At 42.7% G+C, this 23,488-nt stretch overlaps 1 protein-coding gene across 1 annotated transcript in view; it reads left to right on the top strand.

Moving 5' to 3' along the window:
- The window catches only part of armc2 (armadillo repeat containing 2), a gene marked incomplete at its 5' end in the record, with an annotated part of 28,466 nt that extends 6,404 nt beyond the window's left edge, over positions 1-22,062 (top strand). The window contains 13 exons of the mRNA XM_084082110.1: positions 1,244-1,311; positions 3,683-3,790; positions 4,946-5,130; positions 5,323-5,425; positions 5,969-6,192; positions 7,558-7,703; positions 8,541-8,640; positions 12,710-13,022; positions 15,672-15,794; positions 16,140-16,253; positions 19,574-19,706; positions 20,681-20,850; positions 20,931-22,062. Coding sequence (XP_083938236.1) covers positions 1,244-1,311; positions 3,683-3,790; positions 4,946-5,130; positions 5,323-5,425; positions 5,969-6,192; positions 7,558-7,703; positions 8,541-8,640; positions 12,710-13,022; positions 15,672-15,794; positions 16,140-16,253; positions 19,574-19,706; positions 20,681-20,850; positions 20,931-21,055 — 1,912 coding nt within the window. The 3' untranslated portion in view covers positions 21,056-22,062. The remainder of the gene's footprint in view (positions 1-1,243; positions 1,312-3,682; positions 3,791-4,945; positions 5,131-5,322; positions 5,426-5,968; positions 6,193-7,557; positions 7,704-8,540; positions 8,641-12,709; positions 13,023-15,671; positions 15,795-16,139; positions 16,254-19,573; positions 19,707-20,680; positions 20,851-20,930) is intronic.
- Positions 22,063-23,488: the final 1,426 nt, after the last annotated feature.

The following is a 23,488-nucleotide window of genomic DNA, read 5'->3' as shown; positions in this document are numbered from 1 at the left end:
GTAGGTCTATATCCCAGCAGAATAAGATACAAATTGAGGTTTCTAGGTGGAGTTAGAATATAATTATATTTGAAGAAAGAAGTCTAGTGCTAAATTAGTCAGTTTTGCATTTTCGGTATTTATTATTTGCAGTGGAAAGAAGCTATTACCTTCACTCATCCCATATTACACTATAAGCCTATAAGAATAGGAAATTGATTAATGTGTATTTTAGGTTTCTTTTATTTGCAGTGGAAATAAGTTAGTTCCTTCACTGCTCCCATATTACTGTCCCGGGTAGGCTTATGTATATTACAGATTACACCATGTAGGCTAATGCTAATTTAACCATTTAAGTCCTAAAAATATTTTGCAAAACATGCTGAACTACAAGCTCAGTTTATAGAGCTGCTATGTTCAGCTATTACAGATTTTTTTTTATGTCTCACAGTTTTTCAAAAATGCCCAAAACTGGGATGCCAGGTAGAAAGTGGTTAAAGCCTGGTCTCCTCATGTGAAAAGACTTTGACAGACAGTGACACGCAGAAGGCAAACCACTATGCAGATGGTAGCATGATATGAGCATGTTATTACAAGGTCCTTTCGGTTGTTAGTACATGGAGGTGGTGAGACTGGAATACAATGACGAAGCATGAACAGCTTCAGCTCGGCCATCCAGCCACAAAGTTAAGACCTTACTTCCTGTCTGTTACAAAGTGAAGTTTGTGATGCACACATCGCACAGACATACAGTAGAGTATGTCTCTCTCTTATACACGCACGCACGCACGCACGCACGCACGCACGCACGCACGCACGCACGCACGCACGCACACACACACACACACACACACACACACACACACACACACACACACACAAAGGAGAGAGATAACATGTGCACATGTGGTGTAATTTGAGGTAAAGGGCTGTTATTTTAACCTCTGTTGCAATGGGGACACCTAGTGGCCGATGAGGAAAACACATGTACGTAATACTGACATGGAAACTGTTGGACAGAACACAAAGTCAGCAACTTTCCAGCACACTGCACTCTTGGCACTGATGAATTCTGTGAATTTTCCTTTTCCATATCCTTTAAAAGTTGTGTTTCCTTTTTAAGGTCAAAATTGGTCAGAGGATCCCACAGTGATGATGACCTAACAGCCTAAACAAGTCATTAGAACGGCTTCAGCTCCGTTTTAATGTGAGCAATCTGATGTAATCCCCTCACTTTGTGTGTTTGTTTGTTGTGTGTCTACAGTGTAATAAGACGTCCAGATGCTGACTCATCTGTCAAACCGACAGAGTGGGGAGCAGGAACCAGAACAGGTTTGTCCAGATAAGCTAACTGAATCTCACCGTTCTCCCGATGCAAGAAAGCATCCATTAAAAAAAGAAAGAGAGAAATAATTACTGTCCTAATCAGTATGGACTTGGATGGAGTGTTCTCCGTATATGTAACGTTAACTTGCTCACTCACCTAATGCACTCAGTGAATTTCTTTTACCACTAAAGCCAAATTTATTTGACCGAGATATGTTGGAACCAAAACATGCTTGGGTTTATAAATGACTTGCAAACAAACTAGACCAATTACAGATCAGATAGCTCAGCAAGAGACAAAGAGAGAAAAGCAATGAGATGGGCGTGAAGTATAACAGTACACAGCAAAATCCAGAGAGTCAATTTAACTGTAATGGACACTTATACTGTAGGTACATTTGTACACTTTGAGAGCTAAATCCAAAGTTAGATTTGACTGTGTAACAGCAGGAGATGGAACGTTACGTTATAAACAAAAGAAAGAGAGTCTGCTAAAGCAATGACAAAACTATTTATTTATTCTAAACTGTTGTTCAATATGTAGTTGTCTGTTTGTCTTACGCAATATCACCCACTCACACAAACCACCCATTGATTTTGTTAGTATGCAACAAAAATCTAATTTATTCAACCAAACGCCTGAAGCTAGATACTGTATATTGAAATCAAACCAAGCCCTGCTTAATAAAAGCCAGTCTTTCTGTATTGACGAGAGTCTGCACAGTAAAATCCTCAGTGTTAATTATCCATTTGTACACTGAAGATTTCACTGTGTACATATAAAATAACACCAGCATGAGTGTACAGTAGGAATGGCACAGACGGAGGAATGTAACGCCATCTCCAACACAAACACCCATCTCTCCTCCCAACTGAGCATGCTTTTGCTGACTGTTAAACTCTGATGGGGGTGTTGTTGCTAAGGGCCTGACACCCACCGACGGAGTCAGCCAGCCAATGGGTGATAGAGCTGTTGGTTCGGGCAACCGCGGTTTCCTGCATCACACCATGCAAGGTGGAAGATATGCAAATGTCTGTATGAGAGAACGATCGTGCATGCTCGTTCGCACACAAGCACACACAAACAAATGCTCTCACGAACACACCTCCTCACATGCACTCACATGTTTAATTTCACACAAGCTCTTGAAACAAATAAGAGGAAGTAGATGCGGATGGTGACATTTTATTCTGCCATCAAACTTCCTGGATTTTTATTTTAAGACGTGAACTTGCGAACTGCTGCTCAACATTCGTGTTTGTGTGGGGGGGTAATTGTCTCGCTGCCCTGGCTATCCATCCTATGTCTATAATGCCATATAAACATACTTATAAGGCATTATAATCTGCTTATAACACAGTATAATTATAGTTATAAAAACTCATATACTCAATAATGATGCTTTATAAAATAATCATAACACATTATAAAGCATTCTATAATGACTTATACGGTCTTATATTTTATAATTGCTGGACACTCAGATCTTTGCAAAGATCATAGTGTATTATAATTGCCATAGTTGTAATACATTATAATAATGTTATAATCCTACTATAATTCTAGTAACCTCTGTAGTGGTGGTGAAGCTACCCGGTTCTCCTCACTGGCTGGACCAATTGCTCTGATTTTGCACACAGCCATTGACCATTACCATCTGAACTTAACTGTGAAGCCCGTTTTTCAATTTCATCAAATCTCAGCTTCTTATTAGCGTTTATGTGTCAAACAATGTCGCCTCCCGGGTTGCCAGATCATGTGCGCATATCCCCCCACGGATGCGCTGCGCCGACCGGGTATGGTCTAGTGTATTATAATCACTGTTATAATGCATTTTAGTCTGATTATAATGTAAGTCACAATAAGTGGTCATTGGGTGCTTTAAGCAAAGTAATTACTGTACATTCTCGAAGTTGTAGGTCTTGCACAAATGTAATGCTATTTTCTTTTACTTAAAGCACCCAATGACCACTTCCAGTGACTTATAATCACACTATAATGAATTATAATGTATAACTATGAGAATTATAATAAAACTATGATCTTCCCCAAAAGATAAAGTCTGTGAGTGACCAGCAATTATGAAGTATTATGATACTTAACCTTATAAGTCATTATAAAAGGCTTTACACTGTGTTATGATTGCATTATGAGTACTTATGAGTTCTTAATTATACAATGTTATAAGCCGATTACAATGATTTTATTCTAGTCATTATGAAATGCTTTATAATGTGTTAAGCGTTATGAGTATTTAGGAGTTCCTATAACTCTAATTATACAGTGTAGATTATAATGCATTATAAGTATGTTTATAAAGCATTATAGACATGGAATGCATAGCAAGTGTTACCCATTTCTCTGTCCACATTTCAGAGCTGGGGAACGGAGAGAGCACAGCATGCCAGAAGGAGGATGCAGAGTCACTGGTGTGGAATAATCATATTGCTCCCCTTATCCAAGAGCTGGAGTCAATGGCCGCAGGTACAGTAGTGTGGGTGATGTAGTAGGGAACCCCAGTGAAATTTTCAAACTTGCATAACACATTAGTGGTAACTGGGCGATGCAAAATGCCTCCATCCAACAGCATCTGTCCCTCACTAGCAAAGTTATGTTTTGTTATTCTGGTCCAGGCATCTCTCTAAAACCCCCCCCCCCCCCCCCCGATTCTATACATTTATGGAAGGATGATTGTTATTGCTTAAACAGGTAACTTTATAATTGTGTGGGACATAATGTATCTAGTATGGTTGTTATAGTGCTGCTTTAAAGGGAAGCTTCCCCGATTAGGGCATCATGTTAGTATTATATATATTTTCCCCCCATTCATTTCCTTTTCAACCAGTAGGCTGATGAATCGATTTCTTTCTTTAATGTTGCCACACAGTCATGCATGAAAAAGCACTGTCCTTTCAACCGTTGAAGAAAGGCAAACAACAGTGTTATGTTTGGGGGTCCCAGCAGGATTCTGCTTTAGCCTGAAACTGCACTCTGACAGCCATGAAATGAAATCTATGGCTGTAAATATTTTAGCACCCCTACCAATTTAATGGAAAATTCATTTGAAAGATAAATATTAAATATTTATTGTACCAAGTGCCTTCTGGCTCATGCATAAAACGCCCTTTCAGTTTCGCTGGGAAATTGCAGTGAAGTGTCCACCGTACAGCTGCCAAGGTTTTTTTAATGGCCAGACCCTGCCTTTTTTCTCTTTTCTTTTTACGAAAGAAAACATTTATTTTACCTCAAAAACAGGGAAAAGACTCCACCCTTTCTCTTTTCCTCTGTGTCAAGAACGAAGTTGCCTATTGAAGTATTGTTGCCCCACACTTGACCACTGCAACTCAGAGCTGTTTCTTAGAAAAGGGAGGTCCCACACATTAAATGTTATTTCACCGCTGGCCAGTGTACTGTAAGATTGATGGTGATGATTTAACCTTCAGCCCATCATGCAATGCTACTAGACTGCACACCGCGTATAGCATTGCCCTGGCTTTCAGCACATGTAACGCGTATGCAGATGTGCGCCAACCAACTAATAGTCCTTTTCATTTCGGCGAATTGCCCTCTGTTTGACTTTTGACACATCGACTTCAAAGCGTGATTGTTGCAAAGGCATGCTTTTCCTTGTGATGCCAGGCGGGCCTGAGGCCTCGGTGGATGGACTGTGTGAGATGTGTGACCGTCTCCACGCCGTCCTGACGGAGCGAGGCATGCTCGGACGCCGCTGCAAGAGGAGGGCGGGGATCCTCCGAACGTTGTTCCGCCTCATCGACCTCAACTCTGCCCTACTCAACCTCCACATCGCCAAACTCTGCCTGGCGGTGAGGCCTGTGCGTGTGCGTGTGCTAGTATGTGTGTACGGTATGCATATTTGTTTGCGCGTGTGAGTGCGAACGCACACGAAAAAGAAGAATTTCAACCACTTCTTTACAGTTTACACGTGTAAAGCGGTGAAGTGACAATAATGTGGATTCTGATTCTGTACTGTGGAAACATTGCCTTTTCTTGTCCAGCTGTGTGTCAGTGGAAACAACCTGTTGAACATCTGTAAGCTCATCTTCAAGATCAGCCGCAGTGAAAGCAACGACGTCCTGTTCCACAACAACTCCATCATCGGTACAGGCAACACTTAAACATTGTTATTGTTTAAGTGATTCTTATTCACTATTGTCCACTGCATGCCACCAGCAGTGCACTACACAGCATTGGTTCCCAATCTTTTTCAGCTGAGACATAAAAGATAAATGTGGTGTCTGCCTGAGACCCAAACTTGCAAAAAAATGATGAATTAACCACTTAAGTACTAATAGTGAAAATAGACTATTTACAAGTTCCAGAAGTTGATCTGCTATTTTCTTATGTTTCTTTTTAATTCATGGATATCTTAATTATGAAATGATTCTTAAGAATGTTACAATTATTTGTATTTTTTTTAAAGATGAAAGATTTTTACTCTTTTGACACAATAATGAAAAGAAATCATAGGAAATGCAGCAAAACAAAATTGGGATATTTATTCATGACCCATAGATAATAGGTCCTGACCCACTGTTTGGGAAACAGTGCACTACAGTATGTGGATGTTAACACGTGCACATTGACTTAAACACTGCACTACACTGTGTGGATGTTAACACGTGCTCTTTGACTTTCCTCCAGACTCCCTGCTGGCGGTGTTGAACACCGAGGATGTGTGTGCGTCGAGTGAGGCCCTACTGTACTGTGTTGGCACTCTGAAATTTCTGTCTGGAAACAGTGCGCTCCTCAGACTCCTATTGGACAAGAATTGCATGGGTGTGGCCCAGCAGCTCATCCTGCGCCTCCACCCACTATCCACGCCTGGCCACACCCACTTCACTGTTGCCGGACACATCCTCGTGCAGGTGAGATACAGGATAGGTTCATCATAGTGATAATCAGGGTTGGGGTCTTTTCGGTGACATTTCCCTGCTATTTTTGGGGCAGCCAGTCTCTGTGATTTGCTGCGGGTTTGGATTGGACATGGTTGTCAGCGCCAAAAGTTCTGAATGTGTTGAACTGAAAGGGATTTATTCACAAACTTGGAACTGACATGGTGAAATGCTTCAAACCATTAGAAATAGATTGACCTTGGAGCTGTATCAGGTACTGTACAACACAGTGTTCAACTGGAAAAACAGATGGAAACTTCTTTGACTCTTGCCAAACACTCTGAAAACCCATCTCATAGTTTCTTTGGTTTGGCTATTTGGGTTAAATACACAGTCTTATGTAAAAAAAAAAAGGGGAAAAAAGGCAATGTGGTAGCTATTCTGTATCGGTCTGGGCTGGCGAGGATAGCTTTGATTTTGACTTCCCTGCTGTTCTGAAACAATGTTATTGTTTCTCTGTGGCGTAGAGGCTCCTCCCAGAGCACAATGTTCTCTGTCCCGGCTTGACAGTACACACTGGAACTCCAGTCCAAAGCCCAGCTTGCTTCACTCTATAGAAAATGACCCGCGGCTGACGATGCAAGTCGGCCTAAGCAAACATCCTGGGCTGGCGCTCGGCTTGATATCAAACAGAGCTTGTTACACTGTTTTTAGTGGAGGGAAATGAGTTGTCAATAATGTTCCGGAACATTCCTCTCGTTGTGGCGGTGCTGCGCATTTGAAATCAGTGTTTCCCTCCTCTCAATAGAGTGATTTATAGCCACAGTAAATTACTTCCTTTCCTTCTACTACTGTATGGGGTTCTGTGCAGGGCAGCAGCCAGCCCTAATTAGGAGGATATGATATGATCACTTTAGTGTGCTGTTGGATATAATAGCAATGGATTCATGGATACATACTGTACATGCAATACTGTATTCATTGTAGGCACTTTGAATACTGTAGCTGCTATTTGTACGCCAGCTTTGTTTTCCATCTCTATACAACTCTCACGGCACTCTGGTCTCTCTCTCTCTCTCTCTGTCTCTCTCTCTCTCTCTCTCCTCCTCTCTCTCTCTCTCTCTCTCTCTCTCTCTCTCTCTCTCTCTCTCTCCTCTCTCTCTCTCTCTCTCTCTCTCTCTCTCTCTCTCTCTCTCTCTCTCTCTCTCTCTCTCTCTCTCTCTCTCTCTCTCTCTTCTCTCTCTCTCTCTCTCTCTCTCTCTCTCTCTCTCTCTCACCACACTCTCTCAATCAATCTGTCAATCTAAATCAATCTGTCAATCTATCTTTGGTACAGTATGTATCTATAAATGCATGTGTCTATCTCTGTTTTTCCTTGACCTGCTGTGACCCCTTCAGCTGACTGCGACCCTGAGGAACCTTGCAGACCACCAGGAGTCCCGCCCGCTCTTCGTCTCGCACGGCGTCCTATCAGAGCTCTGTGTGGCGCTGCGGCACCACCGCGGCGACCAGGATGTCTGCACCAATATCGCCAGAATATGCAGGTAAACACGCAGACTATTCACACAGACAGGTGTGTCATTTCTCTGCGCGACGTCACGCTCGGTTTCACTTCTGTGAAACCGAGTGTGACAGAAGGGACTGTCAGAGTCACTTCTGACTCTGACAGGAAATGCTCTTTGTTGTGGCGAGGCATCTCTCTCTCTCTCTGTTTTCCTCCTCCTGTCTCTCTTCCGTCTTTTAGTGTGAGACAGTGATCAAAACAGGACATGATTCAGCTGACCGCACTCTCATCTTCTGTTTGCTCTGAATTATGTTTGATTTCTTACATTCGTTCGTCTCATTGTTGTGTTCTATCAGGCATCGTCTTTTCAAATGAAATGGGGTGAGTGGGGGAGTGGCTCTGGAAACATGCCTTTCAGGGTGGGCTGACGGCTGATACACCAGAGTCTCTGTAGTGCAGACCCTTCCTCCACTCACAAACTGCTGACATTTTCAGATGACGCGTGTTCAAATGTGATTTGAAAAGCTTTGAAAAACTTTACCTCCAGACAGTGTTAAATTATGTAAACAGATGAAGAATACAGCAGTTATTTAATAAACATTTGACCTTTGATTTTTGCTAAATCAGCCCTAAAACCTAGAGTTCCATCTAATTTGGATGAATAACAGGAAATCTCTGTTTACCAAGTTATTTTCTTCTTCCAAGTTAATTAAAGAAAACATCAATAAACAAATTCAACCCAAAATCTGCCTGCTTGTGCGCTCCATTAGCAGTGCTGATTAAATGGGTCCATATATAGTTAGCGTAGCGTGGTGGAGGGAGAGTGGATGAATGTTGATGACGGTCAGAGGCAATGGTTGTCCTCTCTCTCCCTCAGTAAACTCTCCTCTTACTCGGAGTGCCGCCTGGCGCTGGTCCAGACCCCTGACTGCTGCCAACTATTTATAGAACTGCTGAGCAAATACACACGGAAACAGGTGAGCTGACGACCCCCACCACACACACACACACACACACACACACACACACACACACACACACACACACACACACACACACACACACACACACACACACACACACACACACACACACACACTCACACATACACATGTTGCTTTTGCAAACATTTGGGGACATTGCGTTATGCCCTGACCCTATAACCCCAGCCTCAACCCTAACACCCTCACATTATGAAACTAAAGTCAAATCTAATTGGGTCACCAAATGTGTCCCCAATTTGAAATGCCAACCCAAATTAATTGGTGTCATGTTCAACATTTGTTCCTACATTTGTTCCCACATTTGTACACACACACACACACACACACACACACACACACACACACACACACACACACACACACACACACACACACACACACACACACACACACACACACACACACACACACACACACTAATAGTTTGTGTTCATGTGTTTGGGTGTGTACATTTGTGGTTATTTGTATGTTCATATGTTTGTGTGCAGGTGTGCATGCTTTTTATTTATTTGTGTCATACAAAAACAGATTGTTATTATAATATAATATTATTATATGTATTCTATACAAGAAAACAAAAATCTGATAGGTGCCTCATTTAAGAGTTAACTATGCATTTACCCTATGTTTGGCATGTCATTATAGGCAAAATGTTTCGCTAACCTTAAAAAAATTGACGAGCCGGCAAAGTATGTTTATACTCTAGATCCTCTAAGCATGTTTACCCCCAGAGCAAGTTGTTTATGTACTTCAAGTCCCAGCATATTTACACCACAGTGTGTCTCTATGGAACAATATCTCTCTCCCTCTCTCTCTCCCTCTGTCTTTCTCCCTCTCTCTCTGTCCCTCTGTCTTTCTTTCTCTCCCTCTGTGTTTTTCTCCCTTTCCAGCCCTCTCTCTCTTTTTCCATCCCTCTGTGTGTGTGTGTGTGTGTGTGTGTGTGTGTGTGTGTGTGTGTGTGTGTGTGTGTGTGTGTGTGTGTGTGTGTGTGTTGATTTTTAATTAGTGTCCCAAGAGAAACTGGGGAGGTCGCAGGATGAGGAGACGGTGGGTGAGGAGAAGGAGGAGGTGGAGAGGGGCAAAGGAGGAGGATTGGGAGAGGGAGAGAGAGGGGGATAAGGAGTGCAGGGTGGGAGGTTTTGGCAATCAGTACAGGGGTGACATATGCTCTTAATCAGCCAGGAAATTAACACACACCCACTCACGTCAAAATTCACGCACACACATAAACACACACACACACACACACACACACACACACACACACACACACACACACACACACACACACACACACACACACACACACACACACACACACACACATGTGCGTGCGCACACACACACACACACACACACACACACACACACACACACACACACACACACACACACACACACACACACACACACACACACACACACAGTACACACACACACACAGTACACACACAAACAGTACACAGATACAAATATGAACACGTACACCCACACACTAAAAATAGGTACAAATACACACAAATAGAAATTCACGAGCATACACACAAAACACCAAAATACGCAAGCACATACAGTTAAAAATACGACCACACACACTTGCAGAAATAAAAATACACTCACCTAAGCATACGCTTAAAAAAATAACCTCATACACAAATATGCATATACACAAATACACATATGCACAAACAGAAATTCACCAGCTTGTGTATAGGCACACACACGCACACACAGTGTGCCAGTATATTGGACATCACGTTGTGTGTGTCCCCACCATGCCTGGGGGGACAGCCCCCCTTCCTCGTATCTTGATTTTTGATTGAATAGTTTATTAACAGTGTGCAAATAGTACAGTTGCAGGTGCTCTTTTGGAAGGAGGGTAAGGAGTCACACTTTTTGATTTCTGTTGGTAGAGCATTCCACACAGCAGTCGAACGAATTTGACCCCATGTTTGTGCCGAAACTGGGTTGAGTGAGATCAGTGGAGCTCCCTCTGGTGTTGTACCTGTTAGTGTCTTTTACGCTATTGAAGTAGTCTGACAGGTGCCTGTTTTCTTGCGTATCTTGAAGACCAGGCCCATTGCAAGTTGCTTTACTCTGTCCTCTACCCTGAGCCATCCTACCCTAGCATAATGAGCAGGGATTAGGTGAGTTCTGGGTGTAAGGCCAAGTAGTAACCTGACCAGTTTGTTTTGAGAGGTCTGCAGCTTTGTTTTTAATGCCTTTGTGGTGCTAAAGTACCACGAGGTGCATGCATAGTCGAAATGACATTGGATGAGTACTCCAACTAGTGTCCTCAGTGTGTTCCAACTGACCACCGAGGAGATCCTGTGTGGGCTGTCCAGGTTTATTGTTTATGTTTGGTTTAATGTGTTCTTCTTCTTGGCTGACCTGCCCTTCACATGACTGACCAAGTGGTACAGGGGAACAAGCATTGTATACGAGATGTTTACTTGGCTTTGTATTGGTTTGTTTTTCTTAATTGTATGGTCACTTTAACTACTTAAACCCCAGCATCCGTATTCTGGGGAAAATCTCCACAGAAAATAGCAGATGTATGAAAAGATACATAATAATTACATGAATATGTAACCATGTAGGATTTGAAATTACTGCCTGCAGCTCATAAGCACCATCTCGGGAAAGCGATAAACATCACGATATCTTCTAATCCACCACCTGCTTCTAAATCATAGTGTTCTGTCTTGGAGTTCTATTTTATTTTCAAACAGGGGAGAACTGGGGTTTACACTTACAACATTGTAGACATCAAGTCAACTTCTAATCCAATGAGCCACAGCCTGCCTCATGTTGCATTGTGTAATATTTGTAATTCATGTAATGAGTGGTTGAGGAGATAGCACCTCCTACAGGATCGGCCCCAGGGCCGACAGGCACGCTCAGGGATCCAGCTGAGTGTGAAGTTTCTGTGGTGTAGTGGTGATCAGTGGTGTAAAGTACTTTTACTCAAGTACTGTACTTAAGTACAATATGGAGTACTTTACTGGAGTATTTCCAATTGTCTATAGTATAGACAAACAAAGGTAAAGTATAGACTCTATACTTTAACTTCTACTCCACTACATTTTAGAGGCAAATATTGTACTTTTACTCCACTGCAATTGTTTGAAAACTTTAGTTACTAAACATTTTTTTCCGTCATTTCTTTTACATCATTTTGTAGTATAAAAAGGTTAAATAAACAAATAGACATATATTAGCCTGGTTCCAGACGAATCTGCCTTTGCAAAATTGCATGCACTTTAGCCCTCGGCAGATTAGGTCTGGCCCCCCTCCATAGAGATTTCAATTCTCTCCCTCCGCAGTTGCGCGGAACCAACCAGGGCCCAGTATCCAAATGGGGGCGGGCTTATCACCTTATTTGGAGCAATGACGTACAAGGAAGCACTGCTCTGATTGGTTTGTTCAAGGAAGCACTGCTCTGATTGGTTTAGGTCTAACCAATAGAGTCCGTTTGGATCTTTTTGTAACCGCCCCTTGGAAGAAAATCTGCCGTTGATAGGGACCAGACTAATATCCACGCAGTGTGTCGTGTGATATTGTCTGGCTACGCGAGGCTAGACATATATACATACAGATAGCGTACATATGATAGCAGGTATGTGTACATGAAGTTTATAACATTAGATAAATATGCAGGTGTGTACATGTTTCTTGCTTGTGTCCCGTGATTTCCATGGTTACGTTATGTTGGTGAAGTTCCTCTCAGAGCATATTTTGAAAGTTAACATCGTGGAACACTTGTCTTCAACGGCACTAGTAGAGTCTGACATGCTCTGTGCATAACTGTAGACCCAGGTTTCCATAAGGTTTCATACACGTTTCCTGTTCAGTTTAATTTCCCCCTAGACTAGTTTGATTGACTCTGCAGTCTGTAGACTTGAACTGGAAACGCTCCTGTACTAGAGCTCTGATATCTTCATATACAATTTATAATATACTATCAATATACTCTCACACACGCACGCACGCACGCACGCACACGCTCACATAACTTCCTCACTCTGCCTTGCTCCCACAGGACCTGGTCGTGCGTCTCCTGTTCACCCTGGGGAACCTCACGGCCAAAAGCAACGAGGCCCGGGAGCAGCTCTTCCAGTGCGATGGCTGCATGGACACTCTTCTCCAGCTGTACAGCGTCTACCAGCAGAGAGACAGCTGCTCCGACGCTCCGCCAGGCCAGCCCCGTGCCTCCGCCGCGCCACGTCTGCGGGAGGACGAGGACGTGCTGGTGAAGCTGGTCCGAGTGCTGGCGAACATGTGCATCCACCCTGCCGTAGGGCCGGCGCTGGCTGCTGATGTGGCGTGTGTCCAACTGCTGCTGGAGACGCTGGGTGAGCTGAGAACAGTGACAGTAACAAAAAAGAATATTAACATTGTTGTCTTGTCACAACATTTTCTCCCATGTTTCATTTTTTGATTGATTGAATACTTAATTAACAAGTTTGAACACAGTACAGCAGTACAGTAAAAAAAATACAACTACGGTATGCTAAAAGGATAACACAAGGATAGCCTCCAGGGGGCGTTTTTACGTTGTGGTCCATTGTACTCAATTCCTCTTCCTGACATACAATAAATACAATACAATACAAGGCAATAATAGATATTTTTACAGAAGAAAGTGTGTGTGTGTGTGTGTGTGTGTGTGTGTGTGTGTGTGTGTGTGTGTGTGTGTGTGTGTGTGTGTGTGTGTGTGTGTGTGTGTGTGTGTGTGTGTGTGTGTGTGTGTGTGTGTGTGTGTGTGTCTGTGGAGGAGGTGTGGGGGTGTGGTTGGGGGGGGTGTCAGGCTCGCTGAGGGAGTGCGTTGGTTGCATCTCTAGGGACAAGCTAGTGGGGATTCAAATGATCTAAGTACAGTTATATTTGGAGGGTGAATCGAGAAGTGTTTTGGCTGTTGGTAGGGCATTCCAGGTTTATTTGCAGTAGAGTAGAACGCCATGTTTGTGCCGAATTCAGGGGGAACAAGTTGTATTGTTTATTGTTTATTTGTTAGGATTAGCTTTGCCCCAAAGCACAGCTAGTCTTCCTGGGGTCAGAGGAGCTCCCTCTGGTGTTGTCTCTCACTGTAGAGAAGTAGTTTGACAGGCAATATTTTAAAGACCAGACCCATTGCAAGTTGCTGTACTCTCTCAATTGGCAATTGGCAATCATTGGCAATTACTGTATGCCAGACAGAGTACATCTGCAGTATAAAGTATGGCATATTAGTGACATACATGACAGACTTGTCTTCCTCTTAGGGTTGAATCACTAACAAAGTGTTGAAAGTCAGGAGTTCTGAATATGAACGTGCATCACTGCTGTGGTCTCATTTGCTTAAAAAAAAAAAGAACAATAACTGTTCGTACAGTACAGTATGTCTCTGTTCTACAAACCAACCACGTCCCTTATGCTGAGCCTGGGAACAGAAATCACAACAAAAAAAAACACTTCTCATATTTTCGTTCATCACATCTCTCGCTTTCCTTTCGGTTGCTTTTTGAACTGTAAACAGTACATCCTCTCTGGGTTGAACTTTTTTTTTTTGTACAGTGCAGACAGCAGGATGTTCTGTGTCATTCTGCAGCCGGCAGTGTGTCTGTGTGAAACTCTCCCATGCGGTTAGATGGTTTCGGGACGGGGCAGAGGTGGCACGCAGGTGGGTGGTAAGCTCTCGGTTTCATTGCTGCCGGCCTCCTACACACTCTTCCTGGCAGCTTGAGCTGGGACAAAGAGAGAGAGACAGAGACAGAGGTTAAGGCTATGATATTGATGGATGAAGGAGAAATTAACCACTTAAACCCGTTAGAGTTGGCCCTGTACTTGGCCCACTTTCTTCTATCTACACCAAATCTCTTCACCAAAAATAGCCGATCTACAAGCTCACAACACGTCGAAAAGCGACGCATTGTGAGCTTGTAGATGGGCTATTTTTGTCTGGGTTCAAGTGGTTAAGTCGATGGCAGGGAAAGCGAGGTGTAGGCCTAAGTCATTGCGGTGGGTAGGATAGGCTGCGCTGCCTAACACAGAAAATCAGTTGAAGGATAAAAAGAAAAGCAGAACAGATCAGAAAAAGCAGCAGGGGATGAAAGAGTGAGGCCGACTGATGTGTTTGATGTTTTGATCCGTTTCGCGACAGGCAGGCCTGTTAGAATTAGAAGGGAGGAAGATGAAGAAAGAAGAATTCTTCACCACACCAAAGGGGGTATTTCCAGTCAGAGCCAGAAACGAAATCCGCTGTGACACAGGCATTGGTTGACAGCTCGACCGCAATATCTGCGATTTATGCCCGCACTCGTTCGTGTGCGACATCTGCTGCTATATCAGGAACAGACCAGGTTTCTGAACCACCACCCACAATGTGATGGCTGCTTGGCTCAAATGGTGACCTCTGGCCTGGCAGTATACTGTATGATCTGCCTAATAGGCTAAATTAGAGATAAGATTATCTCTATTATTATTTATTTCAAAATATTCACTGTGGCATATTAGTCATATTGAACAAGCCTGCATATACGATAGGGTTAGGGTTTGAGCGTTCAGTTGCTACATTGTGCTGAAGCATACAGAGACTGAGGGCGTGGTTCAAATATTTGTAAAAACAATAAAGTCTGCACACTGGATCATGCTCCAAAGTTAGAAATGTATTGGTTCCTTTACACCATTGGACGTGACGTTTCGAGCCTCAGCGTCTCTTCATCAGGCTTTGTTTTCCTTCTTATCCTGTATACCGTTATACTGCCTCTGTGTTATTGTATTTAAGTGCATTGGTCTTTTACTTTGTAATGCACGTTTTTTTAAATGTGCTGTATAAATAGTGTATTATAATTAATATTATATTATTATTATTAATAACAATATTATTATTAGTAGTAATAATTATTATAAAAGCCTGTGATGGCATGCATTATAGTGTGGATGAGTGGTTGTATTTTATTATATCATCATGGACCATCATAGGTAGTCAAAGTTGACAGTTGTTTTTTCTCTTTGTGTGTCAGAGTTGAGGTCTGTTCTGGAGAGCGAGGAGCTGCTGGTGAATGTAGCTGTCACCATCAACAACCTGTCCTTCTACCAGGGAGTAAGCTCTGTCATCAGACACAAGCAGCTCACCATTGCCAAGCGTAAGAGAAAAAGAGAGAGAGAGATGTAAATGTTTTCACTGTCGGTTGACCTTGTATGTCACAAGCTCTTGTTAATACTTTTCATTGGTTCAATATTTATAAAACTATTTGAAATTTGAAGATACAAGGTTTCTGCCAAACAGCAACAATGTTTTGAATTTATTTCCTTCTATTACGCTGTGTGTGTGTGTGTGTGTGTGTGTGTGTGTGTGTGTGTGTGTGTGTGTGTGTGTGTGTGTGTGTGTGTGTGTGTGTGTGTGTGTGTGTGTGTGTGTGTGTGTGTGTGTGTGTGTGTGTGTGTGTGTGTGTGTGTGTGTGTGCGTGTGTGCGTGCGTGCGTGCGTAGTGTTGCTGAAGTTGCTGCTCAGCTCCAGTATGGACACGGTGCTTGAAGCCACCCGTGTGTATGGAAACCTGTCTCAGTCCAAGGATGTCCGGGACTTTATTATGCAAAACAAAGGTGTGTTATGGACACACACACACACACACACACACACACACACACACACACACACACCTCTAAATAAAGGCATGGCATGCACCATTAACTCTTCCATACACACTATTCTGATGTACAAGATACTGTATATAACATAAAAAGTAAGGTAGCGGAGGAGTAGAACAGGATTAATGTGTCCATATTTCATGGTGCCTGTTAAAATTTGAGTGACTGATAAAATCTGACTGATCCAATTGATTACCCCTTAAACCCACTAGACTTTGTAAACTGGACCTGAGTTGGCTCTGTACTTGGACCCCCAAATCTCTCTCAAAAATAGCCGATCTACAAGCTCACAATGTATTGAAAAGCGGCATGTTGTGAGCTTGTAGATTGGTTACTTTTGGCTAATGTTTCCCCCAGAATATGGGGAAATATATCAAGTTCAAGTGGTTAAATTGATGCTCCTGAAGTGCATTAGACCTGTCCAGGGGAAATGAAAGCATGAATAACTTTGTGAAAATCAGGGGGAGACGAGTATGATCTGATTTGGGAAAGCTGAAAGAAGCAAGGCTGGGCAACGTTCTTTATATAACAACAAAACAGAGATCTCCTTAAAAAAGACACTAAGATTCCTCGTTTACATCCTGTTTACATCGTGTGTAATACTGGCTTTCATCTGATATGCCCCCCTCACTACCACCCATTGAGGATGAGGAAAACAGGGAACTTTATTAACCAACGTTTTAGGGTTTGAAACAGCTAAGGAAAATTTTCGCACTCCATTTAAACTCTAAAAGGTTAAGTATTTTGTTCTCACGTGTATCTTCCATGCCTTTGTGGCACAAGCGAAAAGACAGGGGTTTATAAACCAAAGGTCCTAAGTTTTAAACTGAAACATGACTCAATATAAAAACTAAAACATGACCAATCACACTAAAGATGTCAAACAATAACGTGTCCAAAACTTAAATGTGATTCAATGAAATAAACTAAAATGGCAATCAAAATTTAAATGTCAAACAATAAACCTCAACAAAGACTCAAATGCCTCAATAAAAAACAAACTATGGGAAAAAATCAGTTCAAAGTTCATAGGAAATCACAAAAACAATCTTAAATGCAGCCCTTTGCGGCGTGACAGACTCATTCCCAAACTCACTCCTGCCTTTCCTTTCCCTCTACTTACTGTCACTGTCAAATAAAGCAGAAAATATTTACAAAAGAATTCAATTAAAAACTTTCCGACACAATGTGTATCCCACAGAACACAGTGGTGCAGTGGTAAAATATGTACTTTGTAAATCTCAGCCTTGCATGTTTTGTTTAAGTTTGCACTGGCTCTAAATATTTCACTGAAGAGCATGTGATGAAGGACTTTATTATATTTGGGTATTATGTTTATTGAGTCATGTAATTGATCATTTTAGTTCATCCAATCAGAGAGGGACTGCCAGCTGATTAGGGCCAGGTGTGTTTGTGTTTTGTTTAACTTCTCAGTTCAGTATGCTGGCAGCATTTGATGAGGGAAGTTAGACTAGAGCCTTTCTATCCAGCGAAACTGTGAGCTATCAATCCTACATTACAAAGACCACAAGATTTCCATAATAGACAGTGGTGCAACTGTAAAATATATGCTTCTTAAAGCAGAGGTTGAGAGTTCAAATCCTCAGCCTCTCATGTTTTGTCTAAGTTTGCACTGACTCTAATACTTCACTGAAGAGCAAGCGAGAATGAGAATATGGACAAGACATGTTCAATTATGGTTGCTTTTTGATTTAAAATGACAGCTTTGATGTGGATATGAAAAGGTCAGTTCCTCTGTAGGCTACAACTACAGACCAATCAAAACCATCCAACATTTTCATAACTATGTAGTTGTCACCTGTGTCTTCCATGCTTTGTAAACAGAAGGGTTGTGGTTTGAAACCACCAGTGTGAACATTTTCTGCATCTAAATTCCATCAGGTCAAGTATTGACTTGTCACTGATATTTTCTGTACCTCTGTAGCACAAGGGATGTGTTAAGAGTTTTGCTTGTATTCACTGCTTGCACTCACTGCTTGCATGCCAGCGTGGCTCCAGCGATAAGTTACAGGTTTGTAAACCATAGGTTGTAGGTTCAAAACTCAAAATGAACACAATATAAAAAAACTTTAACTCAAACCGAAAAATAAAAAGCTATTTAATTTCCTACTTTGAAATGGGGATAGGATAAAAAAAATAGTCATTATAGAATAAAATGGCATGCAACATATCAATAATCAATTATAGGCTGGGCCCCATATAGCCTTAGAATGTCTGTGATATTACATATGATATTTCATGTATTCCAAATACACAGCCAAAGATCGGTACTGTTTGGCCTTGAAAATCTTAAAGTAGGCCTACAACATTGAAATATGGGACGACTGGGATTTGAACATGGAACCTCTGTGCTGAGAGTCTGATCACTATCCCATTACACCATCTCTCACTGGCTCACAAGAATACTGGAAATAATTAAACATTTCCTGGGGGGGGGGGACCCCCAGCGTGGTCAAGAGCCGCCTGAACATGGAACCTCTGTGCTGAGAGTCTGATCACTATCCCATTACACCATCTCTCACTGGCTCACAAGAATACTGGAAATACTTAAACATTTCCTGGGGGGGGACCCCCAGCGTGGTCAAGAGCCCCCCCCCCCCCCCCCCCCCCTGTCAATTGTGTGGCCCATACTTTAGTGCTTCCCAAACATCGACTGTTCCCAAGGCAAGTTTAGAAATGTTAATTTTCTGGCGCATGTCTTTTCAAATGACATTTTAACAAACTTGATACATACATCTGTCATCTTGCCAACCCTGTTTTGTCACTGACACGTAAAAAGAGGCAGATCAGCGGTGTGTCATTGAGAACAGCGGTCTGCTATAGGGAAATAACTGACCGCAGAATTAACCAGTGATGAATTGTTCACTCAATAATGTCACATAGTGATAATTTAAAAAAAGATCACCTAGCATGAAAGATGGGTCCTGACTACACTAAGATTTTGTAACTCCATCTACTTTTTCACACACCCTGGGAATAAAACAAGACATGATTTCCTGATGTGTTATCATTTTGTAACATTACAGAATGATCTCGCCTTATAAAGAACCTGGCTGTCTGCGTCATGTTGACTTATCTGCAAGGCCGAGCACAGTCAGATTAAAGACCATCTGTGATTGGAAGCACGACTGCAGCCTTATTATCTCCTGCACCCTTTGTTCATGTTGCCTTTTGAATCCCCTCTCTCTCTCTCTCTCTCTCTCTCTCTCTCTCTCTCTCTCTCTCTCTCTCTCTCTCTCTCTCTCTCCTTATAGTGTACCAGATTGTGGTGACCCTGCTGGACTCTAAAAACTGTGATGTGTGTTTCTCAGCCTGTGGGATCCTCACCAACTTGGCACTGGACCCCCCTAACAGGGTCACACTCTCTCTAGAGAGTGGTGCTGGCAAGTAAGGAAACAGATTGTGTGTGTGTGTGTGTGTGTGTGTGTGTGTGTGTGTGTGTGTGTGTGTGTGTGTGTGTGTGTGTGTGTGTGTGTGTGTGTGTGTGCGTGCGTGCGTGCGCGCGCGCGCGCGCGTGCGTGCGTGCGTGCGTGCGGTAATTCTCTTCTATGTGTGTTTCCCCTTGTTAATCGTACTGCATTTTTGTGTGTGGAAAAAACAAGTGTTGTTTTGGAAACTATTAGATAGTTCCAGTGGCATCAGTTCTGTTGAAGAAGAACAGTAGTCCAGCTGAAACTTCTCCCTAACTGGAACACTAATGGGCTACACATTGAATAGGCTTTGAAGTTCTTCTGTGTAAGACATTAATCTGCAACCCCAGGAAACTTTCGTTTCAAACACACACACGCGTGCGCACACTCTCTCACACACACGCACACACACACACACACACACACACACACACACACACACACACACACACACACACACACACACACACACACACACACACACACACACACACACACACACACTCTCACACACACACACACACACACACACACACACACACACACACACACACACACACACACACACACACACACACAATCATATGACTGAACTACGTAGAGACAGAGATTCACATGACCTCCAAGGCTGGCAGGGAATTAAGCTCAATTTATTTTCCATCACACGATGAGGTCGCTTGCTGACAAGAGATTTTCAAGCTAACAACGTGTCACAATGTGGCGTGTTGTTAGAAAATGAAAATCTTGAAAATCTTTTTTTTTTCTCCAGAAAGCAGTATCGCCGTACTAAGTGGTGTGTGTGTGTGTGTGTGTGTGTGTGTGTGTGTGTGTGTGTGTGTGTGTGTGTGTGTGTGTGTGTGTGTGTGTGTGTGTGTGTGTGTGTGTGTGTGTGTGTGTGTGTGTGTGTGTGTGTGTGTGTGTGTGTGTGTGTGTGTGCGCGTGTGCATGTAGGCTGGCAGACTGTCTCAGAGACTTTGGACCAGGGGACTGGCAGCTAGCAGGCCAAGTGTGTCAGGCCCTATGGAACCTCACAGAGCAGAGTGGATCACAGAGAGACTCCCTTGCTCTATTGGACACACAGGAGAGAGAGACACTTCTGGAGACACTCAGCACATACTTAGGTATAGGAAGACCGTAGCATTTTTATCATCAGGCCGTACTAAGCGTCACTCTTAATCCGCTTCTCCCCCAATTCTTTCAGATGAAGACGAAGCTCTGCAGTGGACAGCCAGTGATGACATGGGGGATTTCCATCGATCATGCTGGGAGTCAGAGTTTGTCCCAGTAGCTCAGAAACTGCAGAATAGGCTTCGATCTATGCACTGACTGTCAGTGACAGGCTGGGACACAGGGAACAGGACTCCTCTTGCTGTCACATGACCAATATAAAGTCAGTGACCTATAGAGATCCTCTGTGTAACAGCTGACTGTGCCTTCCGTCTGTGGAAAATATTTCATGACCTTGAAACGTCATAAAGTGCAGCAATGTAAACGGGCGAAATCATTGGTTCACACTTTTGCACAATCTTCTGTGTCCATGATTTGTCTTTACATACTTCAGTTCACTCTTCATTTTCTCGTCTGTCCGTCTCGTTTGTTATATAATGCACTTTAATTGTCTCCACCGGGCCGAAAGGCATGGCGAGAGAGTATGTTTTTCCCCCTGTCCGTCCGTCCGTGTGTCCGTGTGTCCTGTCTGTGTGTTACCAGCTAATCTCCGGCACCGTTGGCCCGGTCGTTGGCCCGGTCGCTGCGAAACTGTGTACACCCACTCCCTGGATGCCAATTCAGAACCTCTGCCCCACATTTTCACATGGGCCTGTCATAGCGCCACCAGGAGGCCGATTTGTGCAAAACCCATTTTTTCCCATTACACCTACAGCTTTTAATCAAACGTTGTGCAAATCGGTACACAGTATCTCTATAGTCATGTGATCAACCCGGATCCGATTTCCCATATTGCATCCTCATTGGCTAAGGTTGGCTTCCAAAGTTTGCAGGATTGGTCCGTTTTGAACAAACTGCCTCAAATCATGAATGCCGCTTGCTATTTCCATACAATTGCACACGCACATTCCCACTAGGCCGAGGAAGAAATGCCACTTGAAAATTTTTAAATCAGCCTCATGGTGGCGCTATAACAGGCCGATTTGCATTTTTAACTATAACTGTACCGATCTGCGTGTAACTTTGCACGCACACTCCCTTGAGGCCAAGGAAAAACATCTACACTGCATTTCTCACATCTGCTTTTTACAGGCCACCAGGAGGCCGACTTATGTGAAATACATTTTTCGAGATTATTCCTTCAGATTCTGTCCAAAAAACACGCACATTGGTATACAGTATCTCCATAGTCATGTGATTCTGATGGATCTGTCCGATATTTCATATTCCATCCTATTTGTCTTACAGTGTCTTACACCATAAAAACTTCCAGAGTACAAAGAGACATATGATGGGAGTGGCTGAGAGATGGTGTAGCGGTTTAAAGATCAGACTCGGCATGGAGATAACATGTTAAAATCCGAGTCATTCTATGATTCATTGCTTTTCAACTTTACTAACTGAAGGCTGACATATAAACACTTCAAGCCTACGAAGATATATGATGGGAGTGGCTGAGAGATGGGGTAGTGGTCCAAAGGTCGGACTCTCAGCTCAGAAGTTCCATGTTGAAATCCCAGTTCTCCCATACTTCAAAGTTGTAGTACTTTGACATTTTCAAGGCCAAAATACAAAAAAGCAGTCAAAAGCACGAAGAGACATGTGAAGGGAGTGGCTGAGAGATGGGGTAGTGGTCCAAAGGTTGGATTCTCAGCACAGAGGGTTCATGTTCAAATCCCAGTCGTCCCATACTTCAATGTCATGTCAAATGCGTGTACTGTTATATGTTGCATACATGGCTGTTTGGGTCGCAAGACAAATTTCAGTGCAAACTGACAATAAGATATTATCGTAATGTTGTAGTACTTTGAGATTTTCAAGGCCAAAATACAAAAAAGAAAGTCAACATCACAAAGAGAACTGTGCCGGGAGTGGCTGAGAGATGGGGTAGTGGTCTAAAGGTCAGACTCTCAGTGCACAGGTTCCATGTTCAAATCCCGGTTGTCTCATATTTTGAAGTTGTAGTACTTTGAGATTTTCAAGGCCAAAATACAAAAAAACAAGTAAAAAGCACGAAGAGATACCTGCAAAGGGCCCAAAGGTGAGTTGGCGCAGTGGTAGAGTTCGGTGTTTCTTGATCTTGATCGGTTGCCTCTGCTACAGACAGTTTGCAGGTTCAAGTCCCATGCCATCAACGTACTGGAGGACCATCGGGGGGACTGCGTCCCTCCCCTTTTTTTTAGATTATAAAAAATGTCTGACATACATATATATACATACATATATACATATATACATATACATATATATATATATACACACACACACACACACACACACACACACACACACACACATACATATATACATACATACATACATATACATGTAATGACTGTATATACTGTAATGACCTTATTTTTGGCATCACAGATATAGAAGATAATAGTCTTCATGAGTTACTCAGGCTATAGGTTGGGAAAAGCCATGTAAACACTTAAAAGTTCAATAGGAAACTCGTAATTCAAAGTTGCACAAAACAAAAGGGGGAAACAGCGCCCCCTGCGACGTCGTATGGACGTCCAAAACGGACGTCCAAACGACGTCTGAGTCAGGATCTCAGTCAGTAAGTAGCTGACTGAGGGAGGTCTG

The sequence above is a fragment of the Gymnoscopelus microlampas genome, assembly GCF_963454915.1.
Source record: "Gymnoscopelus microlampas genome assembly, chromosome: 16".
Classification (NCBI taxonomy): Eukaryota; Metazoa; Chordata; class Actinopteri; order Myctophiformes; family Myctophidae; genus Gymnoscopelus; species Gymnoscopelus microlampas.
Note: the sequence above shows the minus strand (reverse complement) of the source record. Positions and strands in the feature narration are given on the sequence as shown.